The sequence below is a fragment of the Molothrus aeneus genome, chromosome 8 (genome assembly GCF_037042795.1).
Source record: "Molothrus aeneus isolate 106 chromosome 8, BPBGC_Maene_1.0, whole genome shotgun sequence".
In the NCBI taxonomy this organism is placed as follows: Eukaryota; Metazoa; Chordata; class Aves; order Passeriformes; family Icteridae; genus Molothrus; species Molothrus aeneus.
Window position 1 is genome coordinate 31634142 of NC_089653.1, and position 26856 is coordinate 31660997.

General features: G+C 41.2%; 1 protein-coding gene across 4 annotated transcripts in view; it reads left to right on the top strand.

Annotated features, from left to right (window-relative positions):
- TACC2 (transforming acidic coiled-coil containing protein 2) overlaps positions 1–26856 on the top strand; it is a 57300-nt gene that overhangs the window by 28481 nt on the left and 1963 nt on the right. The window contains exons 4-15 of one of the 4 annotated variants that reach the window (XM_066554148.1): positions 330–365; positions 1838–1898; positions 2986–3193; positions 6939–7000; positions 7819–7934; positions 8679–8850; positions 8975–9115; positions 15905–16048; positions 16471–16547; positions 20642–20685; positions 26021–26181; positions 26516–26622. In XM_066554148.1, the coding sequence (XP_066410245.1) occupies positions 330–365; positions 1838–1898; positions 2986–3193; positions 6939–7000; positions 7819–7934; positions 8679–8850; positions 8975–9115; positions 15905–16048; positions 16471–16547; positions 20642–20685; positions 26021–26181; positions 26516–26622 (1329 nt within the window). The remainder of the gene's footprint in view (positions 1–329; positions 366–1837; positions 1899–2985; positions 3194–6938; positions 7001–7818; positions 7935–8678; positions 8851–8974; positions 9116–15904; positions 16049–16470; positions 16548–20641; positions 20686–26020; positions 26182–26515; positions 26623–26856) is intronic. The other 3 variants (XM_066554149.1, XM_066554150.1, XM_066554151.1) reach the window with 3 other exon arrangements.

The window sequence follows — 26856 nt, forward strand, 5'->3', positions numbered from 1 at the left end:
AAGCAGGTGGCCTCCATCAGGGCAGGCAAGGACAGTTAGTGTGCTGAGAGGAATTAACTTGAAGGTGTCAGCTTTGAAAAATGTGTTTTGTAAGATGAAAGCGTTTTAAAAGTGTAACATTGAACTAGAAAACATTGAAGGACTTGATGAATATTTTTATTTTCTCCTTGTGTATATCAAAATAAAAAGTAGGGGTTAAGATTATACAGGTAGAAAATATGCATGATCAGATTGCCTTAACACATTAACATTAACAGAGTATTTGTAGGTTAATCTTTTTTGTCAGTTCCTTCTGTCTGTCTCTCTTTTCTTTGTCTTATTTGTCTTAGGATGGTAGAAGATGTGATGTCTGTATGTTCTCTGTTGTAAGTAATTCTAAGCTAACAATTCAAATTTCCTCTTTGATTTATGGGCTTTTTAATTTTACTTATTTATTTTGCAGCATGATCAGTTATTATTCAGCATGCAGCTTTTATGTTAATGATTTCATTTCACTTGCACACATGAAAGCTATTTTAAGTAAGATGCCTGACTGTGATTGAGTTTGCCTCATTATCTGTTGCCTATCAAAGAAGATCCTCCTTTAAAACCTATAGAAATTTTGTATTCTTCAGCTAAAATATGGAAGTTTTATTTCTACCCCTGAACAACATTGTACAATCAATTCTTTGTAAATACTGCATAAAATGCTGGTCTTTCTTGAAGGAAAAAGTTATCCTAATTAATTCTGCCATCATAACTGGATAATTAATGGCATTGAACACACCAATATTCAACTGCCCAATTTATTTTCCCCTCTAGATGTGGTATTGATTTACCTCTGCCCACCATTAATTAGAATTAGAAACCCACCATTAGAATTTCTGGTGTCAGCCTTGCCTTCGTTGATCGGGGATGAGCTGGTGGGCTCAGTAATTTTTGCTGCTGCATCTCTGTTCAAACATAAAGTCTTTATCAGTGAGTTTGCTAGAGTATTTTTCTCCCTTTTGTAGCTAGTAACATCAATGGTTTTGAATAACTCTGGCAATGTGCATCAAGAGAGCAGACAGATAATTAGTTTATTCCTGGTTAGAAAATATTTTTAGCCAATTGTGAATAAAGGCAACAGTAATAATTATATACTGTCATGACACAATTTATATTCTTCATTCATTTTGCTTGACTGAAACCTGTGGGATTTTGGAGGGCTACAGTGTCCGTGCTCCCAGTCTGCACTGTGAGGTGTCAGGGGAAGTGGAAGCAGAATTGCCATATTTCTTGTTTTATTTGTTTTTAAAAAGGTCTCTTCTGCCCATTTGTAATGACACAGCTCATTCTTGCATCTGGGGAGCAGCATCTGCCTCAGATGGTTTTATATAGTTCATCTAAAGTAAACCAGGTTTTTTCTTCCTGGTTTTTGGGGTCATTGGAGCCTAAGTTTATCACAGTTTGAATTCTCAGGTGAAGGTGTGGGTTAGACCTATTTTGGGATGTGAAACTGAAGCAGACAGAAGCTGAATCATTTCCACAGGGCCCTGGAGGGAGCCTGTGGTGGAGCAGGGATGTGAATTGCAGCTGAATTTGAAATGCACTCTGCTCTGTGAATGTGTCAGGAGCTCGCATGAAAAATATGGCAATCCTGCTGCTCTCAGCTTTGGAGGGAGGGAGGCCTGTTCCAAGTGCATGACAAAATATGTACCCATGGCATGGTTCTCTGTGGTGCTGCTTCCTAATGGATGGGATTTTAATGCAGAAGGGCTTACAGAGGTTGCATTGTCTGTGGCTGTCTCTTGCTAAGTGTGAAATGACCTGATTCTTGCTGCTGTTACCATATTAACAGTTTGAACTTTATTTTCAGTGATACATTTAGGGTGAAAAAATCACCAAAAAGATCCCCACTATCAGATCCTCCTTCTCAGGTAAAGTGCTGCCTTATTTTGATGCATGTAATTTGTGTCCTTGAAGGGGTAAAAAGAAGGAAATTTTATTAATTTAATTGGAATTGAATGTTTAATAACACAAGATATTTTTGTTTTCGACTTGTTCTTCCAATAATAAAGGAGATTTTTGTAAAGAATATATGCATAAGTCCAAGTATGCATATATTCTTTACAAAATATATTCTTTATATGCATTGGGGTCTTACCATAAAGCATTAACCTTTTGTCCTATAAAGTGTATACACAATATATAGCAGTTCTTGTATTTTCTCTGGGAATTCCAGCTAGAGTATTAGCTAATGTACTTTGGAAAGCCCTGTGTTAAGATGAAACAAGGATATGAGTAAATAACTTCAGTCTGAAAAACAAGACTATCACTATCCACCCTGGAATTTTTAGATTAGGAAGTAAGAAACTAAATGTGCCAAATTGGTGGGTTGGAAGGGAAATAGAAATAAACCAAGTGGGCTGATCTCCCAGGAGCATGTGCTTGGATAGCTTGATTCCATGTTGTAAACTGCTGGCAGGTGGTTTTCTTGGAAGAGAAGTTGACAAAAGCTGCTCTTCCACAAAGGCCTGACTGCTTTGATGTGGCACAGCTCCTTCCATGCTGCTGCTCCTCTTCCTGTTCTCCATCCTGCCCTTTTATTTGTGCTGCTTGACAGCATAGAAGTGAAGAAAGGGGAAAGGGTTCATGACCTCATGGTCCTACAAGGGTTTGCTCCTATGAGGGAAGCCTGAAAAGTCAGTTTTGGTAGTCAGGGACTTCAGTGGTGGGTGCCACTTGTGTCAAGTGCATAACAGATTTTAACAGCTCTGGATCTTCTTTCTTCCCTGTTATCAAAGCAGCTTTGCAATGCAAGTGTTTATCATCAAAGAGCTGAGTTATACTGGGAAAACTTGCTGCTGGTAGAGTTAGTATTTTCCATTAAGTATTTCATACAGCGCTGCAGCAGAGATTATGGAATTAAAGAGATGGCTCTGCTGGTGCAGGGGAATTCAGAGATGGAGCTGCTCCATGTGTTAGTGAAAGATAATGGAATTAAGTGGCTCTTGTTTGCTGCAGGATCCCACTCCACTGCCAACTCCAGAAACACCTCCTGTCATCTCCACGGTGGTTCACGCCACGGATGAGGAGAAGCTGGCGTCCTCCGTGACGGGGCAGAAGTGGACCTGCATGACTGTGGACCTGAACACGGACAAGCAGGACTACCCTCAGCCCTCTGACCTGTCCACCTTTGTCAATGAGACCAAGTTCAGCTCTCCCACTGAGGGTACTGCTCCAGCCAGGGGCTTTTGCTGAGAGACAGGGCTTGGTTTGGCCAGGGGTGTTGGTCTGTGCTCTGCTGAATGCAGACTCTTATTAGGGAACCCTAAAAATGGTGCTCTCTGGGCCATTCTGGGGAGCTGAATGTAAGACCCCAACAGTCCAGCCTTGAGTTTTCAGGAAAGAAAAGGTGCTTAAAGGGAAATGAGAGGGCCCTTCAGAAAAAGGCTTTTGCTTTCTTTGTGTGATTAATTGTTCTTCTCTGTGAGCAGTGTGTTCTGTCAGTGCCTTCACAGGAGAATGGGGTCTGATACTGCTCCAGAGTCACTGAACTACTGATTCTGCCTGAGCCTGTTCCTTAACCTGCATGGGGAAAGGTCCCATGTTAAAATTCTGCTCAGATTTTCTGTATTGCAGTAACACCCATACCATGCCATCTCTCTTGCAGCTTCTTGGGCTCTAAATATTTTTATTATTTTCATGCATGAAAGTGTCCAGGATATTCCCTCTGTAAGAGAGTTACCATTCATATTTCCAGATAAAATTCCCTACTAGATCAACTATAAAAGTCTTTTCCTGCCATACTTTCCTATGAGCAGCTGGGAGCTAAAGCTGGAAGTTTCTGTTTAGAGAGCTGTCATTCCAGGTCTGTGAAATTTGGAAGGGACAGAATTAAGAAAATTTGTGTGTGGCCTTCCTTGGGGCTACCAGAGGGAATTCTGCTTTGCAACATCTGCTCCAAAGGCAGATGTTCAGCTTTGTGGGTGGGAAGCATGTTTGAGTTTAACTTGGCTTCAACTTTTTCTTCTTGATTAGAATTCATTTTTTCCCCCCATCCTTTCAGTCCCTGTCCCAATCTACCATTAAATCTACTTTCTGCCATTTTAGGCTGGGTCTAAATTTATGCCTGATTAAAAACTTTTAGGTCAAGGTGTTTGACATCAAAAAGCAACAACAGTCACAGTGCTTTTGTTGATATTCACATGCTTGTGTGCCCTGGGCTTTTCTGAAATCTTTTGAGTATTCTAAACAGGTAAGCATTTCAGTCTGGAAGAATTCATTTGTCTTTATTGTGAAATCATAAATTTTAGACATTGACTTCCCTGTATTTGAATTTTTAAAAATAACTTAAAAAACACTTTTTATAAAATAAGCCCCCCTAAATCTGGGAAGATGGAAACTATATGGAAGAAAATGGAACAAAGGAATAGTAAGAGACACTCTGAAACAATCATTTTAGCTTTCAAAGTGGGTAGAGGAAAGTGAGCAAAGCTCCTAATTAAATGGTAATTGTCTTGTGTCATGTGTGCTGCATGGTACAGTCGGGGTTTCAGATTACACACTCATTATAATCAACAATGCTTCTGCTTTTCATATCTCTTAAAAATAATAATTTTTTCTCCTTGTCAGTCTTGCTCCTGCAGCTTTGAGAAATTTCTGAGTAATTTGAGGGCCATTTCTCAGTGTAGATATTTTTACCTCTCCCAGACGCCCCTGTTTTACCCTGTAACCTAACACTGCTTCTGTACAGATACAGCCCAGCTCCTGAGCCAGCCATTGCATCCAGCCCTTATCTGTGTCAGGCACTGCCTGTAGCTGCTGCCATTTTCCTGTTGCACAGACCCGAAATAAGCTGTAATTATTAGCAGAAAATTCTGATGTAATCTTGCAGCTATTTGTAGGAGGAGTTGGAGGACATCACTTAGTAAGTCTGTTGTACGTGTTTATAAAAGATAATTGTCTTGCTTCGTGGGATATCCTGGGCTTTTCTGATTTTGAATGCATAGAGATAACTGGAGCCTAAGATTTTGGAGGGGAGATGATGTCTGAGAGGAGAGGAGAGAGAGGAATTGTGCTGGAGACTCCTGAGAGCAGTGAGACGAAACAAACTGCGTTTAGCCAGCCGCGTTACTCCTTTTGTTTCTACTTGGACTATTTCCATCTGTGTCCTGCCTGGTTTTTGGTTTTGTTTTTTTTTTTTTTTTTGTCAGCAGTGAAGTTAAATGCGTGTTGTCCCAGCAGTCAGTTTGGATTGGGATTGCAGAGCTGCTGGCAGTGCTGCAGGCAGGTGGAGGATCCCCGTGGCTGTGCCAGCAGAGGACAGTGCTGGAACGTCTGCTGCCCCTGAGGCTGCCTGGGCACTCAGGGCTTGCTCTCTGGAGCAAAAAGCTGCTCCATAAATGCTCCTGATGCACCTGACTGGGCTGTCTGTGCATAAATGGGATACAGAGAGGCAGTTTCTAAGCACTTGCTGCTGTTACCTGGGGTTTCAGGCTTTCTCCTAAAGTTCAGCCCCTCATAGAGGGTTTGAATTCACCCTTCCAATTTGGGTTTTGCTTTCACTGGGAAGAGAAGTGAATGAAAAAGGCTGTTGCTGGTATCTGACACCAGGAGGTTATCCATCTTGCCTGGCTCCCTATTACCATTAAAAACATATGGTGCTAGGAATTTCAACGTGAGGAGCCTGCTATTACAGCTTTCTCTTCACTTACAGGTTTTACTGTGAATATCCCCAACCAGTACTGAGGGTTTGTGGCTCCTCCTCTTCAGTGGTTGTTTGACAAAATACATAGCTTGTGGAATTACAGTCCTTGTGCAGTGCTTTTTATTACTAAATAAAAAAAAAAAAAAATTCAAGCATTGTAAAATCACATTGAACCCTCAAAAACTTTCTAAATCAACAAATCAGACTAGAGATTCTCTTCAGGGTTGTTTGTTTTTAAACATAAAAAGTTTTAATGGTGGTTATCATCTTCTTAATGCAAGCTCTACTTTTCAAAAGCTGCCCAAATCTAGAAGGATTTTAGCACATGATTTTATCATAATGCAAATGGTAGCATGCATTTCCTTAGGATTTATTTAGAGTCAGAATCAAATTATGCAAGTGGTTTATTGAATTAAGTCATGGAAACAGAACAAAGTACAGCATTTGCACAAATTAATTACGCTTTTAATTTTAAATTAAGTTGTCATTGTAGGGAGTTGGCTTTTATTTGAGTGCAGGAAGGTATAATCTCTTTTCCTGTGTTAGATTTGTCTGCTTCTGTATCAACTACTGGGTGACCAAAGACTGGGGAGAAATGCTGGTTATTCCCCCCAGTGTAACTGGGAGATTAGAAGCAGAGAAGCAGTAAAGATTTGCATTTTTATTACATTTTAGACTTAGGGTTCTTTGTAAATATTCCTGCTTTAGACTCTTTCTCTGAAAACAAAATGTGAGAACAGCCCCATAAGCTGGGCTGGTGCCTCACTCCTGGTTCATGAGCATTTTAGGTACCTTTTTCTTCAGTGATAGCCCAGTAGTTTTTCTGAATTAGGAGTGTGATAAACATGAAGAAATAGAAATTATTTTTTCTCAACAGCTGTTAAAATACGTTTAAAAGAAATTGGCATCAGCATTGCCATTTATTGAAAAAATGTGTTTTCTGTGATAAGATAACATGATAGGGGAAAGTTGCCTGTACTCTGAAACTACTCTGAAACCTTCTCAATATTCTGGTCCCTGGGGCAAATTAAAAAGCTGAATTTTTTTCTGGCAAGCTGATTTGCCTGAAAAGTGTCAGGTTCATTGTTGAAAATGAGTGAATATTAGCACCTTTTACTTTCTCTCTGTATAATCTATTTTTAATATGTCATTGGAAAGTATTGAGCAGAGTGGGAGTGGCCCTTGTCAATGAGAAGAGCTCTCATTTACTTCTGAAAAAATCGTGTCATGGCTTGTATTAACACCTCTTTTTTTATTTCTGTTGCAGAATTGGAATATGGCAACTCATATGAAATAGAATATATGGAGAAAATAGGCTCCTCTGTGCCTGTAAGTTCTCACCTCCATTTCCATTCATTTGCATTCCCCTGTCAGAATATACTATCCTGGTAATGCCCTCAGCCTCACCACCCTTTAAATTAATTATAATGTGCCTGCAGCAGATTTGCAAAACCAGTTCCTTGAAATTGGCATAACTGGGGTAAATTGCCTGTGCTTTGTTGTCCTGTGTCCTGTAAAGCTTGTTCCATTTCATGATTTTATTTCTAAGCTAGCATCACAGTAGTTCTCTCTGGAGATTCAAAGCCAATCAGTATTTCCAGCAGTGCAGAGTGCAGAGCTGTCTACACCAACTGCAGAACTCTTTTAGAAACTGGGAGTAAAAGTTTGAAGAAGCTGGAGGGAATCAGGAGAGAAACATAATGAGTGTGAGGTCTGGAATGCTGCTCTGTACATTATCCCTTTTTTCACCTTCTTTTTAATCATGGATGTGATAGCTGGACTGGATCCAATGAGGGGATATCCACTGGGGACATTAGGAAAATCACTCAGGTGGTGCTTAAAGCAATGAGAATATTCAGTGGACATTTTAGCAACACCCTCAGCCAAGAGGTGCCTCCTGCCTCACAGAACCAGAAATCTGATTAACCCCAAATTGGGAGAAGAAGAGGCACTACAAAGAGTGAACTGTTCAGGTTCTGTCCTTTAATAGTTTCTTCCTGGGAGGATCCATCTCAGTATCAGCATTACAACCCTGTATTATTAGTTTTCTGTCAACTCATTTGCTCACTAAAGGCTTCAGTGACCTGAATTATCTTTAATGGAGAATGGTTGAATTGCTTAATGAGTTTCTCTTTCCCTGTGGCCAGCAGGATGACAGCACCCAGAAGAAGCAGTCCTTGTACCTAATGTTTGATGCACAGCAGGAGAGCCCAGTGAAATCACCTCCCATCAGATTGTCTGACTCCACAACTCCCTGCTCAGGGTAGGTCACAGTGAGCAGAGCAGAGCCTGTCGGGGGAGTGGGTTACCCTCAGAGCACATACACAGGAACTTCTTCCTCTCTGTGCCTCTGTGCTGCCAAGTTATTTGTTTAAAAATAGATCCCCATCTGTGTACACATATGATAGAGAACAGAGGGCAAAGAGATACAAGTTTCAGGAGGGAATAAGGACATGGATTTCTCCTTCACATTTTAACTAAATAGCCAGTGTAGCAATTGTTTTACTGGGCAGTGGCCTCCTACTTAAAGCTTTTTCCTCAAATACTCAGGTAATTTTCACATTAATGTAGAAATCTGTTAATTGCAGTTTTTCACTTGGTTTTCCCTGGATACACTTTCTGAACAAGGGCTCTTGTTCATAAGACCAGGATAAGGGAGTTGTGTTTACTTCCAATAATTTTGCTTATCAAGGACATCTGTTCTTGTGAGTAAGAGTTGTGTTTTGGGAGAGAGGTAGTGAGAAAGGGGTAAAAAGGCAAGTGAGAAATACTGAAGAAATGTGACATTTCTGATGGAACTGGTTTTATTTTGATGTCTCCAGTGCAGTGCTTTGAAAGGATATTGCAAAGTGTTACGAGATATAATGATGTAAAATTGAGTTGGAACAATGTGTGTATAAATATATGTTTAATATATATACACATGAAAGTGATGAAGAGGACTCGCTCAGCTGTTACCAGAAGCAGAATTGTGAAGCCTGAAAACATGTGCACAATCTTTTTCCAGGTCAAGTTTTGAAGACCCTGAAGGCCAGCAGTCCTCTGGCATGAAAATCCCACACCCAGCTTCCCGAGTCCTCGCTGCCAGCCAAGAGGCACATTTACAGCCCCCTGACAAGGCCAAGCAGAAGGACCTGGAGCCCATGACTCTGGGAACAACTCCAGAGGCCATTGAAATCGTGAGTCCTGTATGATATAAGAGTTTGGGGATCATTTTCCTCCAGAAATTTTGCATTTTGCTTTTGTCCCGAACAACTTGGGCAAAATCTCTGTTGCTTATTCAGCCTCCTCTTTACCCTTCAGGCTTCTCCTGAAGACTCCTTTGTCTCTGCTGATGCTCTTCTCAATAGGATATCTAAGAAAGCCTCAATATGTGATCAGCCTGAATACCTAGATCCTGACCTGGCAGAAAAGAACCCCCCAGTATTTGCTCAGAAACTTCAGGTTTGTAGCAGAAAGATAAATGTCCTTTTGTTTCTGTTTGTCCATACACAGGCAAAGGAATGCTTTGCCTCATCTAAAAGGGGTAGAAGGAGGCTTGGAGGGGATGTGGAAAAGAATTAAAATAATTATTTAATTCTTTCCAAAGTAACTCTTCCCTTTCAAAGACTTGAGGAACTTTAACTCATGTAATTCATATCATCCATAACCTTAAATTTCATCAACACCTTTCCTATGTACCTCTAATGTATGTATTTTCCAGAAGTCTTTTCAAAGCAAATTTTTTTTAAGCTTGAGCACAGGACTTGATGTGTGGAGAGTTGTCTTGTCATCTGGCCTTAGTAAGTCTGTATATAGATTAATTTTTTGAGATTCAGGACATAATTCTGCTGAAATGAAAATCAGGCTTTGTTTTTCTTGTAATTTCTCTAATGCAAAATTTGGCATGGTTTCTTCTAGGAAAAGCAAATGGATCTGCAGAGCGGTTCTGTATGTCAGGACATATTTTCTGGAATATTTACAGTGAAATTGTAAAAAAGGCAAAGGTTGAACTAAGATTGACATGTGGCATAAATTCACATAAAATGGAAATGAAAGGAGAGAAATCTGTGATAAAGATTTAGCTTCAGAAATCATTTCTTTTACATGAAGTGTTGTTTGTACTGATCACCTAATAAATAATATTTTTCTGCACAGCTACCTCAAAACTAACCAAGCCCTGGATTTTTGCATCACTGCCCTGACCATGAGAGGAATTTGGGGTGTTTGTCACCCAGGAATTATCTGAGTTACACGTTAAAATTTAACAACCCCATTTTTGAGCGTGTCAGACATTTCTTACCATGTTCTTACCACATTTTTTTCCCTGTGGGGGACTCCCCCACCAAACCCTTGGACAGGAGGAGCTAGAGTTTGCTGCCATGAGGATAGAAGCTCTGAAGTTAGCCAGGCAGATTGCCCTCTCCTCCCTGCGCTCCAAGGTACCTGCTTTGTGCCTGCCCTGTGTGTGTGAGTGTGCACAGCCCGAGTGCTGCTTGTCCTGGGGGGACACCAGGAGCATGCTGGCAGCAGAGCTGACACAGAAATGCTGTCACCCCACTCACACCCCAATTAACAACAGGCAAGAAGCAGCAGCGTTCCTTCAGCAGGAGGTGGATTCTGCGGCCCAGGTGGTGTTTGTCATTTCTCTGAAGCAAGATTTGTCCTAAAATGTTTGATGGTGAAGAATACCAGGCCTGCTTTGGCCATAAGGACATTCTGTCTTCTGATAGCATTTTCAGCTTGAAGTCAGGCACCTTTGACCCTCAATGTTTGGAAGTGAAGAAATCAGTCGACCTTGCCCTCAGGCATCTGAAGAAAGGGACTGCAGCAGGGTTGGAAGGGCTGCAGAACTCGCAAGGAAAAAAGGCCTCACATCACAATGTGTCTTTATTCATAAAGATCTAAATCTTATTTTTTTTCATTGCTACTTCCAAGTCCTGCTGGCTGGTTGTGCCTCACAGTGATGCTTTGCTCTGCTGTAGGGATGCACGTGGAACTCACTGTGTTTGGAAAGCCAAAATAGTCATTCCATAAATGTTGGTGGCTTTCTTGGAAAAGGCTATCAGCTGAATGGGATGGCAGTGTCCTGCTGCAGTGAGACATCTCATTCCAGTTGAGGAGAATGTGCTACTGACATGCCCTTCTCCAGTAACCTTCCTCTTGTACTGTCCATTAATAGGTCAGCCCAAAGTCTTTGCCTAGTCCTAAATGATCTGGAGTTCATTGCATCACAACAGCATTTGGAGCATTTGGGCTGGTTTCAGGGTAGAATTTCTTGGTGCTTTAAAGATCAGCTATTAAGTAGCTACTTCATAAAAGTAAAGATTTTTTTTTTTCAGGTTAACTGTGCTCCTCTGGAAAAACAATGATCATTTTTGATTTATTTCACATACCTTAAATAGCCCAGGAGCCACCTTGTTTCTCCTGTGCACATATATTTACTAAGGTAAACACATTCCTCACAGATTTAAAACTATTTTAGAGTATGTTGTTACAATCTTCTATTTAATTAAGAAAAACATGCTGTTGTCTTCATTAGAAGGACTAACCAAGCTGAAACTGTAATGAGGAATATAAAGAGCAAAGGAGGAAAAACAAAAATAATTTTCCTCTATGTGACTTTGTCCCCTTGCTTTACTGTCCTGAGTGTCAGGTATTGGAAGAGAATGAGGTGAGATCCTCTCTAGATGCTCTCTACCTCCTTATTCTCTCTCAAATTCCTTGTCCTCCCAACACTTTGCTGGAACATGAAGGATTCAGGACCTCCAGCATCAGGAAACACCTGAGATGAAACACATAATATTACATAGATGTTCTTCATGGGCTTTACAGAAAACTTCTGCTTAAAATCTGCATTTCTGCAACCAGCCAGCTGTTCAGAAACTCACAAATTGTACTATTTTAGACTGAAGAGAATGCATTTGTGTGTTTGTGAATACTTGTGAGTTACCCAGGGGAGATTGTGCAGAAGTTTTACAGAATGTGGGGTTACATTTTAAAGATGCTGTTCAGCGTCATCACAGCACCTTGTTTTGTTGAGACAAGTTTTGAACTCCTTAGAACTTAGAAATGGGGAACAGACTTCATGTGACTTTTTAGAAGATGTCATTAATGTGTGTAACAAAGAAAACAAAATGATAAGCAGAGGTGAGGAGAGAAAAACAGGCAAAACTCCCCCCTCTGACAGAGAACTGGCAGCAGTTTTTGAAGATGACAGTGCCCCATGTTGGTCCAGGCCCAGCAATGCTTGTAGCCCAACACCATGGGTGTCATGTTAGGCTGGGAAGGACTTTTGTCCTTGTGTAGCTTTGCTATTTCAGTGTTAAATTAGCCTGTGATGACACCCCTTGTGACCTACAGTGACTGATGGCCTGGATTAAGTAGAACAGAAACCAGCAGATGACTGCAGTGACTTAAATTTGGATGCTCCTGGCAGAATTCCCTTCTGGATGGCTGGCCTCTGTTATTTTTTGAATGCTATATAATTGCATTTAACATTTGCTAAATGATGACTGGATGGGTAACAAGAATAGGATGATAAATAAAGACAGAAGCACTTGTTATGACAAATTAAATCACCTAAAATAAAGATTAAATATTAGCACTTTGTGCTAGCACTAGGAGTGAGAATAAGGATGTGCTGTTCTCAGGCAGAGGGGAGTTATTTGGCCACTCCCAAATTTCTTGTCACAGACTTAAACAACAGCAGGACCAGTCATCTACTTTTACATTGCCAAGTATTTCTGTCTTCCAGTGTTGAGGTGAATTAGCTCTTTTCTGTTGAACAGTCTCCATTTGGATGTTGTGAGGTAATTTTTTAAGTCCAGCACCTGTGGGTGCTGAGATAGGATCCGAGGAAAATAGAAACTGAAAGGAAGGGCATGGGCAAAAATGGGATTAGTGCATTACAGCTTTGTGGGCCTCTCATGGTAGTGGAGAAGGATTATTTCCTTCAAGCAGCAATGCCATTGATTTTAGCAAAACTTTACAGGCAGAAAACTTCTGCTTGGGTTTTCCTTGGCTTTCCATGTATTTGCAAGCACAAGTAGCTCTCACTTTGCCTGCACTGACCTGTCTGCTCATACATCAGTCAGAAGAGTCCATCATTCCATGCACACCCAGGCAGCATTTCAGGGGCTTGGAAAGCCTCATTTTCAGCAGGGCTAAACACACATTTCTCTAACTGCTGTGATAAAAACTAGTTTTCATTTTCCTTCCATTTCTCTATTTTCTTCCTCTCTGACCTCCTGGAAGTGAGATAACTGCAGCTGGTTAATAGATGTGCATTTGTTTCCCTTCTGGTCAGATATCTGGTCTCTGTGAAAGGTGCTGGGAAGAGAAGTGTGTTGAGCTCTCAAATATTTACACTGAGATTGCAGTGACCTACATTTTGTAGTAATTCCCCTGAAGACTCTAATCTTTCTGTGCGAGGTTTAGTGACTTACAAATCCCTGTGATGATTATTACCCCAATTAACTGCTTACCTTCTCAGCAATTAGATGTTAAAGCATTATTATTGGGTTATTTTGGGTAATACCATCATCCTGTTGGTCAGGTGCTGTTATTATCTCAGGGTAGGAATATTTTGCAGGCAGCAAATAACATTTACTGAGTTATGCATCAGTTAGGAGCTATGTAAAATTGACTTTTGCAGTAAAACCATGATGACTTTTACTGGTTACTCCTGCCAGAGAGCCCAGCTGTGACTTGTGCAGGATGTTTCCAGAGTTAGGGCAACACTGGCTGGACCACTGCTACAAGCATTTCTGCTCAGTGGTTAAATTCCAAGAGTTTTTATGGTCATTTTTTGGACATTTCAAGCTATTCTGCATGTCATTATTGCTATTGTTTTGTACAATTTCATCAAATGCAAAGAGAGCTAGAGAAAACATAACTGTATTAATGATCTGTTGTGCACTACATAAAAATACCTGTAAGTACATATTAAATGCTCTAAACATCTTTTTCTTTAAAAATTGTCATCCTCCCAGCAGTTACTTGGACATGTTTTTATATGAGCTTGAAAAACGTTTGTGTTTCTTCTTGGCACAATGAATATTTTCCAGCAATCTCTTTATGAGATCCAGCAAATTAAGCTGCAGGAGGCTTTTGAAATGTGACAGATGCAGTTCAGCAGATCAATCTGAGGGGTGGCCTTTCTTTAGGGGACAGCTTTGATGAACTAATGGCTCTCTCTTATCTCTCAGTTATTCCTACTTTGTGATTAAGGAGGGAGTAAAGTACTTTTTTTTTTTTTGTATTTCTGCATTTACAGAGGCGTCTGAGCTTGTATTCCAGGTGAATTTTTTTCCTATGTAGTTGTTTTATATTGGAAGATACTTTTAAGAGCACAGACTGTGCAGTTTTGACAGATCTTGGAATGGTTTTTCTTCTGGTAGGAAAATCCACCGAGTTTGAGATTGCACCTCCTAATTCTGCTAGAATTGATCCTTATTTTGGATGTTCATGTTAAAGGTAGCAAAAACAGAGAAGGGATAGCCTGCTCCATAAATCCCAGAAGAGTCAATTGACTCCTAGGTGTAAAAACAAAAAATACCAAGTAAATTAGTGAGAGTCTCCTGTAAATGAAGATGCAGTGAGGTGTTCTGTAAGTACTGTTTAGGTTATTCTTGTTCTAATTAAATTTTCTTGCCTAGTCTTTTAATGTTGTTAGTGTTTCTTCATGTTCTTTACAGATGTGATATCCAGAACATCTGATCCTGTGTGCATTGTGTACAATTTTTAATACAGCTTCTTCAGTCAGGTGTGATACAAGAACTCACAAGGGATTACAACAACATGAGCAGTGGGTTTGGATGCTTTCTGTGATGCTGGGCAGTGTGAGAAGAACTGTGAGGAATAGCATAACTGTTTTATGGAATAGCATCTGGCAGTTTCCTTTACCAATGTTGAGACAAGAATATGTGATGTTGAAATTAAAGAGGACTGAACCTTAATCCAGACATTATCTACTCCTTTCACATCCCTGTGCTTCAGTCACTAGAGCGTGACTCTGCTATTTTCTTCTAAAAAATACAAACAAAACAACTTAAACAAAACCACATCACTCTCTTTGACAATAAAATACAATAAAATAATTATTTTCTCTTTTATGTAAAAAATAATTGAAATACTCTTGATTACTAGTCTTAATTATTGCAGATAAAGCCTAAAGACTTAGCTACAGCATTAGTGAACCTGAATGAACAGAATACATTGTTTTATGCACAAAGTTAACAGGTAAACTGGGAAAATACATTATCCCCTTTTCAGCAGCAAGGAAAACAGGATTTGAATATCCATTTCCATCACTGAATCGAAAAAGGCATTGATCAACCTGACTTTCCTCCCCACTCATGGTCCAGCCCTTGTGGTGGGGGCTTGGCAGTGCCCAGAGCAGCTGTGGCTGCCCCTGGATCCCTGGCAGTGCCCAAGGCCAGGCTGGACAGGGCTTGGAGCAGCCTGGGATGGTGGAAGGTGTCCCTGCCGTGGCAGGGGTGGCACTGGGTGGGATTTAAGGTCTCTTCCATCCCAAACCATTCCGGGTTCTGTGGACCATCCTTTGGAATCTCCTCAGTTTTAATGTGCTGTAGCTTGGGTTGTTTGCATCGAGAGTTGTTTGTGAAACATCTCCTGCATCTCAGTGTCATGTTCCTGTTCTTTGCTCTCCTCATTTCACATGCTGCTCTCCCTTATTTAATCTGGGCTGCTGATATGAGCAAAATTGACAGCTGCAAAAAAAGCCTCATTTAACTGACTAATCGCATGCTGGACACCAGTGGCACAGCAGTGTCACCTGCATAGTCACACTTTTTCTGTGGTATTCTTTATGATAGATGCCATGTATTGACAGGCCAGACCTAAGAAAGTGAGCTGTCCTCTTGCTTCTGGTTTCTTGATTTATTTTTATGGACCATAACAAGCTTTCTGCCTTCAAATCTGATTCTTTCTGCTGATGTGCATTTCTTGTGGATGTTGTGGTGAAAAGCAGTACATTTTCTAGGATAAGACTTTAAAATATTGATAACAAAGTGCTGTCTTTATTTTCCCTCTGTAGAGGTAATATGACTCTCCTGGTGCTTCTTATGGATCTCAAATGTATATTTTATGATTGCTGAATTCAGAGCTCCTTGTTTGTGTTGTAATTTAAAGGTGCACAGAACTCTAGTCCTAGCACCACACCCAGAAAACCCATGAGCTAAACAACTGTTTAATGGTTTGTTTCTTTGTATTTAAAAAACAAACCCACAGAGAGAGCCTGCTATCCCAGCAGATGTTTCCATCTCCAAAAGTGCTCTGTACTCCCGCATCGGCGCCTCAGATGCAGAAAGCACCACGGCTCTGCTCTACCCCCAGCAGGACCTGGACTCTGCGCTACGGCTGGCCAGAGCAGAGGTAACTGTTTCCACAACTTGGGAAAGGAAAAACCTGCCCCTTGTTGTTCCCTTCTTGCCTGTTTTCTCCCAAATGCTTTATGTTGTTCTGTTCTTGTTTATGTTGTTCTGTTTTATGTCATTCTGTTCTTGGAACCATCCTCAGCCACGCTAAAGCAAAAGGTGCTACACTGCAAGTTTTATTTGTTTTACAGATGTGAAAAGCAGATATGATATGAAAATAAATCTTTGTGGTATTAAACCTCAGGTGTACACTGTGCATCTTGACATTGCTATATAATTATATAAAAAGGGTAAGCTGCTTAAAACAGGAATAAAATGATGTATTTTACAAAGCTATGTATCATATTAGTGTGGCTAACAGTAGCAATGAATAAATGGATATAAGCCAGTGGGGTTCATTCCCTTTGTTTTCTGTTTCAGATTGTGGCCAAGGAAAGGGAAGTATCTGAGTGGAAAGAGAAATATGAAGAAAGCAGAAGGGAAGTGATGGAAATGAGGTGGGTTTTTAACTTGATTACTCTGTCAGAGAGCCTCATCTCAGCCTGACAACAGAGTACCATGCTCATACAATTGTTTTGCTTAGCTTTATTTTTAACTTAAGGCTTTGCACTGATCCTGAACTGATCCTTTGTCTTTTCTCTGTATGGTGGGCACCACTGTTCAGGGTAATCATTAAAAACTTCTGTGTTACTAATCTCATTCACACCCTCAGAATACTGAGATATAAGGGAGGTTTTACTCCAGGTTAGTGCCATGGAAGGATTTCTTCTGGTTGGTGTGTGAATTCTCACTAGGATTGCATGGTGAGGTTCTTGTTGCAGACAGGATGAGTTACCTGCAGAGCTGGCAGGGGGTTGCACCTTAAATGCACATTAAATTCACTCTCCATAAGTAGTTCTGCTTGGAAAAAGGAGGGGATGTAGGGAAGAACATGCAGGTTTGCAGTAGTACAGGCTGCCTCCAGGACATCACTGTAAGGTTGTTCAACAATAGAAATCAAGCCAGTGTCAGTAGAAAAGCATTTCTTGTAAAGGAACCACTCTGGACTATCAATGTTGGCTTTTAGGGAGATTCTACACCCTTTTCTTTGAACTAAGATGATTTTTTAATTGCTGCACACACTAAGGTTGATTTTAGTTAAGCAATAGTTCTCTTGGCTTTTGCTCTCTTGTTCCCTTTGAGAGCTGACAGAAGGACCCGGAGTTTTCAGTTTGTTCTGGTTGTATCTGTTCTATTTCTGTTCCATCCTGCCTCTGGTACATTAAATATCTGTACACTGGAACATGGTTTGACCCCCCTTTCCGGCCCAGGTCCTTCCTCTTGCGAGGATGACAACAAATTCCCTGTAGTGGATGATGTGAGCAATGCTGCTCAAAGAAGCACTGATGCCTTCCATTCAGTCAGCTGAAAAACCTTTCAAGCTTTCAGCTTTTTTTTTTTTTTTTTTCAGTTGGTAGGACCATAAGGAGGACAAAACAATGAGCTTGGCTTGCTCATTGATCTGAATCTGAGAAAGCCATCAATTGCAAAAGAGAGTGTATAAAATACTTCATGGAGTCTTTAAAGCTTATTATTTTCTACCTTCAAAAACCAGAAAAAATGGTCCCCCCTCTTAACTCATAAAGAAAAGGAGACTGTCACGTTATTTTAGCATCCCTCCTTTAAGTAATAATTTATACAAATAGCTTCTGAGACTGTATTTTCTTTAAAATTCCCTCTGTTCTAGCACCAGCTTCTTCCCAAAATGAAGAGTTTCGGTGATTTAAAGCTAAACTCTCTATCTAGTGATGACCTACATAAGCAATCACTTATATCCAGGAAAACTGTGCTTAGGGAGGGAGAGTAGAAGGGAGCTGCAGTGCAGAGCTCCACAAACACTTGCATGGATGCCAGGAATTGCACATGGCAGATTGGAATAGCAGCAGCACGGGGCTCTGAGCCAAAGCATCTTAAGAGAAGCATCTGCAAAAGGCAAGGGCAGCCTCTTTATTTCTTTTTTGCCACCTCCCAGTGCCCAGCTGAGTTCTCTCACCTCCCTTGTGCTCTGCTGGGATGGGGAACAAAGCCCTGGCATAGCCCTGAAATGCTTAATGAGGAGCAACAGAACAGAGTGGCTGTGAGCAGTCAAACCCAGGGAGCCAAACAAGGAGGGAACAAAATGAGGGATTGTGAGGAATGTCTCAGTGTGCAGCTCACACTCAAGTGTGGTGCTTGGTCTGTTCTGTGTCGGGGTGCACGTGTCTGCTGGCTGCCAGTGGGCACTGCCAGCCTTTTCCCTGATGGAGGGAGAGCCAGGGGTGACACAGAGCAGCTGGCACGCTGTAGTTCTGCACCTTCATCTTCCACACAGTAATTTGCTTGTGTGTGTCTCCACCCTCCAGAAAATCTGATTTAAAAAAAAAAAAAAAACCACAATAACCAAGCCAGATTTCCCACAGGCACATGCCTGGAACGTGTGGATGAAAGGAAAAAAATCTGGCTAATATTGTCACAAAATGATAAATACACATATGTGCACCAAGATAAGATTTCTCTTGGAAGTTGAAATGTTCAAGCAGTCCATGTGTGGTAAATTAGAGATGCAGCAATGAGATATGACATAATGATAAGCAGGGAGTGAAGGGATTATTTAGAGCTGCAAGCACAAAAGCATCACTTCGCAGAGAAGGAGAAGCAATGCTCCTGTACCCATGTCCTGCATAGTGTAGCTGGAACATCCTGAATTCATCTAAATTACCAGGAAAAGATCATTTGGAGGAAATTCCACTCCAGAGAACAGAAGCCAGAATGAGAGGTTTAATAATGCAGTAGCTATCAAAGAGCTGAACCACAGTGGGCTATACCATGATCCAAGAGTCTAACTGGAGGCAGGCAAGAAATACTTAATTATGGTTTTTTGGAGGTCTGATTGATTATGACTCTGTAAGGGGAGTCAAGCAGATGACCTCTGAGGCCCTTTGTAGCCTTAGATTCTGGTGGTTTTATGCCTTACAAATGTGCAGTCAGTGAATAGACTGAGTGTCTCAAATAGCAGCATTTAAGCCTGTGTAATGTGTCAGCCTGGGGTTAAGATGTGCCCTCCCCAAGAGGGATGATGTGGCAGCATCCTTTGGTTCCCCAGCTGTAATGACCATTAGTTAGGCTGCTGCACTGAAAGAGGCCTTGGACATGAATCTGGAGCAAATCCTTCCCTGGGAAGTGCTGCAGTGTTGTAATGTTGTGTTCCTTACCCTGAGTACCCTGAGTCCTTGGCTTCCGCTTCTTGGATGATAAAACTTCCCAAAGGTGCCTTCTGTCACAAGGACATGACAAAGCTTTAGAATCCTCCTTGCTTACAGCAGGCTTTTGAGGTAATCTGCTTTGGACATGATACCAAACCCTTCCTTTTAGGGCAAAATCCTTGCTGTTATCTTTGCTCTCCAAAGCTTCGTTTATGGTTGAAAGGAAAAATCCCAGTGCTGGGGTTAGAGCCCCTGCTCTCTGAGTGCTCTGCAGGACCAGGGCAGGGGAGATGCTGCTGACTTTAGGGCCAGGTGGCCTTCTCAGGGCTCTGGGCTCTGTCTGTGATTCAGATTTGAGGCAGTTCTGGAGTTATTGTAGTAGTTTTTTGGGAGCTCTGCAAGTTTCTCCTTTCCTTACTGACTTTTATTCCCACATCCTTTCTGTAACCTCACCAACTGCAGCAGAGCTCTGAAAATGGAGCAAGTGAAAGTGAGTTTCAAAAGAGGTGTATTCCAACTCCAGTGAGCTGTTTGGAATATCCACTTCTGATGAAGTGTGGGGTAATTTTGTTTTTTGTAGACGGTCCTGCGTGGCTCATGAATCAAAGCACAGATCAAGCTAGTCTCATTTCATTAGCTTTATTTGGCTCTGGGAAGGGATGGATCATCTTTCTAAATCACATTTAATCTGCTTATTTTGGCTAACCTCTTTTCAAGAAGGAAATTCAAAGCCTGCCGTGAGTGTACGAATAAAACGGTCTTAAAAGTAGAATTTTGCCACCTCTGCTTCAAAAACAGATTTGGGAAATGGGACATGATGGATTTTGTGCTACATAGTTGAATAATTTGATCTTGTTCTTTTAAGTGGTAGTGAATCATTTAATCATGAAAAGATTCATTTAGAAGATAAGATACAGTTTGGATGATAGCCAACACTACTGTTAGGTTTACTTGATGCCAATTATAAGTTTACTTGAAGTTTATATTAAAAAGAAACCAACACAAATTTGGAGAAGAGGGGAGAAAGCAATGGAAAAACCAGGGTCTTCGTAATACTTGAGTTAGGCCAGTGTGATTATGTTTATAATCATGATGGGTGATGTTTCAAAAAACAGAATCTGTTTCAAAGCAATCTCTTCTTCCTCCCCTCACCTTTATTGATTCCCATGGAGAGTTAAAAATCAGGTGCAGTGTTAAAATTCTCAGTTTTATTTGTTATTTGGGCAATAAAGAACATATAAAAATGTGTTGGGGTTCTGTATCTCTTAAAAGCACCACAGTTCAGTTTATGATAGTGTTATTTGCTAAGTAAGCATGAGCAATGATGTTGTTTGACAAAAGTTTTTCTTTTTTTGTTTTCCCTCTTACAGAAAAATAGTTTCGGAATATGAGAAGACGATTGCTCAGATGATAGGTAGGTGTTCCTGCTGTGAAAGGTGCTCCCTGGTTGAAGTCTGTGGGCTTCATTTTGATGCTGGCTGCATCTGCTGATGCTGCAGGGAATTGTGAATGCATCTGAGGACACCAGAAAAGGAAAAGTCAGGGCCCCATCTCACAGCCAGCAGCCCCCAGGCAGTTCAGGTAACACAGAAAGCTCAGGGCTTTCCCTTCTGCAGCAGAGCCCATAGGAAACAGGTTCAAATTCATGGGTTTCTCCAGGAGAGACTTTCAGTGACCTAAAAACCCCTTAGGCATCAGCTCACAGCTGTTTAAAGGCAGATCCCAAAGTTAGCTCTTCACAGCAACAGGGATTATCTGTGCTAAGTGCATCGATCAGACGAAAACCAAGATTAACTCCAATCCCAGCTGGGACTTTACAAGTGCCCAATCCTCCACCCCCCCAGTTACTTACTGACACAGGGGTCTCCTTTCAAGTCTAAATTGTGACAAGCTTTGCCTCTCAGTAATTAAAAAACACCTTTGCTAACAGCATGTCTCACAGATAAAAACCTCTATCCTCAGTAGCACTTCAAACCCTAAGGTTGCAGGGCTTGTGTGGTTCCTCACCACGTGAGGTCTTGCCCCTGGGATGTGATTTTAAAGCCTCCTCTAAGATTTCCAAAGCTCTTTTTATTAGTCTGGCTATAGCAGGCACAAGCACCAGTGGCTTGTGCTGCCTTGTACTGCTTCAGCTCCAGCTGTTTCCCAGAAAGGCAAATGGCTGAGGGGAATTTTGGGATCTCCAAGGCCAGAGTTGCTCAGAAGAGCACCAGTGTCTGGTGCTTTTGCTGCCTTCCTGGATTTCTTGGCCATTGGGAGGCATCCCAGCCTCATTTCAAGTGAAGGGTAAAATGGACCTGCAAATAAATTTTGTGAGAATGACAACTATAATAAATAAATTAATGAAATATATATAATAAGGAATAAAACCCACTAATAAGAGGCCAGGCTTCATTCTCTCTGGTATTATGCCTCCATTGCCTTTTGTATGCACAACTGAGCCAGTGTGCTGCCTTCTGACATGGTGTGTGTCATTGTCATCATGCAACTGTTCAAGCAGGAGTGACCAGAGTATGCAAAGAACTTATTTCATTTTGGTTTACATACCCTGGTGTGGCGTCCACTCTGAACCTGGCCAGTCCTACAGACACACAAAAGACCTGTCCTTTCTTCCCCAAGTTACGCATACAGTAAACAATAGATAAATTTGCATTCTATTTTTGAGAAACAGATTTTTTTAAAAATCAGATTTTGAGACTGCAGTGCAACAGTAAGATACAGAATAGGAATCCTGGGGCAGAGGCACAGCCTTGGTGCATTCCACCATTGCCACTTCCTCTTGTTGCAAAGAAGTGAAGGTTCAGTAAGTATTGGGCCATTGACTATGAGTAAATAGATCTTTAAACTTCAGATTCAGAGTATCAGAGCCTCTCAGATGCTCTGTGGTGAGTATTTAAGGGCTAAGGCTATAAGTAATTTAATTTGCTGTCCGTTTGCAAAGGAACTGAACCAACCACAGCTACACAGAAAACATCCTTTCTGTGTTCATTAGAGCAGTATGCAAATCCTACAGCATGGTAATACGTTAAATGTGAGGCTTCTCCCTGCATTTAATGTAAATTTTTGATCTAATTGTCCCACTTTGTCATGCCATTTCTTGTAAATTGCTGTGCCTTCCGATAAAGGAATTCACTCATCCGAATGCCACATGTGGAGGAAAAATGTGTGTTTGTTATTTGCATGTACTTCAGTGACCTGTTAGTGATGCCTCAGTGCTGAAGCAGAATATGCATCTTAACAAAAGAAATGCCTGTGCTGTTTCTGTTCATCATTTAACCCTTCTGAACTATTTATACAGCCCTGTTAGAAGGGCACTGCACATAAACCAATTTCACCAATCCCTTTGATGAATATTCAGTGAGGTTGATAGGTCCTGCTGAGCTTTTTGTAGGCTGGTGTGTGCATAATGAATACTGAAAATGTCCCGTATTAACAATATATGACTGCCCATGTTTGCTTCTAAAGGCACTGAAAAATGTGCATTGCAAACAGCAATTGCCTTTGATTCCAAGGGCTGTGGAAGGTTCAGTATTTGCTGTCACACATACATGGAACTCAAAATTACCCAGCTTAGCTGCTGTGATTACTTCATGCCACACTGTGCAAGCTGCCAGTGTGGAGATCCCTGTTTAGTGTCGCTTGGTGTATCTTTTTACTTGTGCTTTTATTTTTTTTTCCCTTTTTTTCCTTACACTTGCCTCAACTCCTAACACATTTTAGTTTACTCTGAGGAGTGGGGAGAGGACAGACCAGGCTTTCCAGGCTGTGCTGCTGCTTTGTGCTTGGTGCTGTTTGCTCTGACAGCCAGGGAGCAGAGCCTGGGTGACCCCAATGTTCCTGCACCCTCCACACACCTGGCTCACAGCCAAAATCCCCACCCCAATTCCTTTTCACTGACAGCTTTCTAATGTTGATTTGTTGTTCTTTTTTTTTCCTGTTAAAAATGTATCCTTATTTTTACATTTGAATACATGATGAGATTTATGAGATTTTACATTATGAGATTTTACATTATGAGATTTTTTTTATTACTTTACATTTGAATAGATGATGAGATTCTCCGTGTGAAAAACAAACAGTTGTTATGCTTTGTGCATTACAGGTTGTTGCATTACTTATTTGCTGCTTTCCTAACAATTCCCGATTTTTCTATTTTGCTTCCGTTTTCGTTGCTTCTTGCTATTTGCTTGCAAAAACAAAACAGGCAAGCCTGGTAAGTAAAGCTTTACACCAACTTTCACACCAGCATTTTGCATCTTTAGTTTCTTTTGCTTTTGTTCTCTGTTTGCTGCATTCCCATTAAGTCGTGTGAGTAGTAGTGAGCTGAGCCTGAAAGCGGATCTGCCGTGGTGCTGCTCTGATTCTGTCAATTTGGATAGTGTTAGTCCTGAGCATACTGCTGTGATTGTTGGTGAGCCCTGGGCAGGGTGTGTTGCAGATGTGGAAGTCATTTAATTCAAATATTTTTATCCCATAACCTCGTAAACATATTTAGAATTAAGGATGTGTAGCGAATTGTCTAAGATTTGACTGGCAGACTATTACCAGCACATTCTATTGAAACTAAATCACAGTCTTAGAAAATAGAAGGTCCTTTCCAACCCAAACCATCCTGTGATTTTATGAAAACATCACATAAAACTCTAGTCTCCCTCCAGCCAGGTTTCTGCCTTTTGTTGTATTTAACCGCTTTGGTTTGGGAGCATCACTTGGATGTTCCTTGGAGCAGCCTGGTGCAGTGGGAGGTGTCCCTGCCCATGGCAGGGGAGTGGAACTAAATGAGCTTTAAGGGACCTTCTAGCCCAAACCATTCTGGGATTCTGTAACATTTGCCCTGGTTTCCCGTGAGTGAGTTTAAATGGTGCTGGGGGTTGAGTGTTGGAGGAGCTGATCCAGCTGAGGAGAGAGGAGGGACCACGATGGGGAGGGAGGAAGAGGAGGAGCTCAGTAGCTGTGAGGGAGTGTGACATGAATGATTAACTTCCTGATCACCCTGGAAACAAGTAAGGAAGTGGCTAAAATACCTCAGACAAAAGTCTCAGAAAAAGTAGGGATGTGATATTAAGTACATTAAAATATTTTGGATGAGGATGCAAATGGATCTCTTGCCCATGGAGTTACAGTGACAGAAGTGTTGCCAGAGAACAGGATCCTGCCAGGAAAGGGTTTGGAATTATCTGGGCAGGGTGTATTCTCCAGCACAATTAAACAAATCTATTGCTGGAACACAAGGAGACAGCCTCTGAGCTTTAGAAAAATAAACAAAAGACAACAATTTTGTTTGTTTTAATTGAGAACACATTAATTTTGACATTGCAGAGTAATAGAGGGTGTCTCTAAGAAAGCAAAATAGAAAATAATGTTTCTTTTTAATGAAGTGTTAAATATATCCAAGTGATGTTGTGTTACACAACTGGGCTTCTCTGCCATGTCAAAGGCATTTGTTCACCAGTAAAATACAGGTGTTACAAGCGGGTCCTGAGAACCTTCATCTTCTGTATCACACAGAGCAAAAAAAGCTCAGGTCAGGCTCTGCCCCAGCCAGGTGCTGTCAGAGGTGAGCAGAGGAGCCCAGGAGCTGCTGCACAGTGTGGCATCATCTCTGCTCTAGCCTTGGTCAGGCCAACAAAAATGTTTATTTTTTGGATGGAGTATGCAAGAGGAAGAGATGAATCTCAGTTTGGGAATTGACAGTATCAGCTTTGGCATTTTGGAGCTGACCAGCACTATAAATAATTCAGATGAAATCTTCTATTCAAATAAAAACACCAAACTTGTTTAGTTCTTTATGTTTCCAAATATAAAGGCCCAAAGGAAAAGTTGTACATTGTGAAATGCCCCATGCTTTTTCCACAGAACTTTTTGCCTTATTTTAATTTCTGTCATAAACAAAGGAAAATGGTAATATAAAACTGTTGTGTTTTGTGGGTGGGTTTTCCTTTCAGTATCATGCAAAGTACCCCTTAAAACATGGGCACAAGAATCATAGTTTAGGATGTGAAGGAAACAATGCAGCATTTTGGAAGACAATGCCAGACCTTTTCTTCCAGTGTTACGTGGATATTCCAACTTATTATGAGGTCAATTCCCTTGAAAATTCCTCCTCCATATGGATTTGTATTCCTGTTATGTTCTTCCCACCACCCCTGGCTCAAATTTAACTATACACAGGAGGAGCTTGGCAGATGTTTTTTGCAGTTTTTTTACACTTAGGAAGTCTGACTGATGTTAGATTTCCTTTCTGCTACTTGCTCCAGCAATCCTGAGAGCTGGTAAAACACTGCTTTTCCAAGGGAAGAATTGAATTGCACTGACCAAAGTGCCTTGTTTGTGCAGGATTAGAAGGTGCCAGGAGGTGACAGGCATTTATCAACAGTGGCAGATAACTTGTGGCCAGTGCTAGGAATGTGCATAAATGTCCTTTCCTTCAGCTAGTGCATCTTCAGGGGAAATCCAACACCTGCCTTTTCATGGGAACAGCTGAGTTCAGAGTGAAGAAATCATCAGTACAGAGATACATTCACATTTTCCCCCAACATCAAATTATCTAAATATCACTGTATTTAGCAACTGTTTGCCAAAACAGATTTGTGTCTTTATATAAATCTGACTTTTCTGGATCCTGTAAACTTACTAATACACAAATAGGGCAGAGTACAGTAGAAACTGTAGATGGTAGTGAACTCAGTGGACTTACTCCTGTTACCCTGCTGAAAACCTCTCTTTTCTCTACTCCTCTCTTCTTTCAGAGGATGAGCAGAGAGAGAAATCTGTCTCCCACCACACTGTTCAGCAGCTCATAGTGGAGAAGGAGCAAGCTCTGGCCGATCTGAACTCAGTGGAGAAATCCCTGGCAGATCTTTTCAGGAGATATGAGAAGATGAAAGAAGTCCTGGAGGGGTTTCGGAAGGTCAGTCACCTTAACATCTCCTTTAAAGAACAGAGCTGAGCAGATTCTGTGGACCAGAGCGTGCTGTGCTGCTGAGCAGAAGGCAGGACTTGTGTTTCCAGCTGATGCTGATGTTCTGCATGCCAAACCATAGTCCTCAGGTGAAGGATTGCAGCCAGCTATCAAATGCAAACAGAAAAATTGTAAATCTCTTTACATTGTGTAATATTCTCTTTCAGGGGGTGTCAGTGTTGGACTGCAGCCCTTCAAACAGCTGTGTGTGACTCCCACAAACAGGTGCCTGTCCTGCATTTTTACCTCTTGGTTTAAATTTGATGTCATCTTCTCTTTTAAGAATGAAGAAGTGTTGAAGAAATGTGCGCAGGAATATTTGTCACGAGTGAAGAAGGAGGAGCAGAGGTACCAGGCACTCAAAATTCATGCTGAGGAAAAACTGGACAGGTAATCAAGTCATGGATTCACAGAATGATTTGGGTTAGAAGGAATCCTAAAACCATCTTGTTTCACCCCCTCCCATGGGCAGGGACACCTTCCACTGGACCAAGTTGCTCCAAACCCTGTCCATCCTGGCCTTGGACACTTCCAGGGCTGGTGCATGGACTGTACACATTTTTCAGGAGTTCATGCTGCAGAAAGATTCCCATGGCTGGACCTCACATCCCAAACTGATCCTGC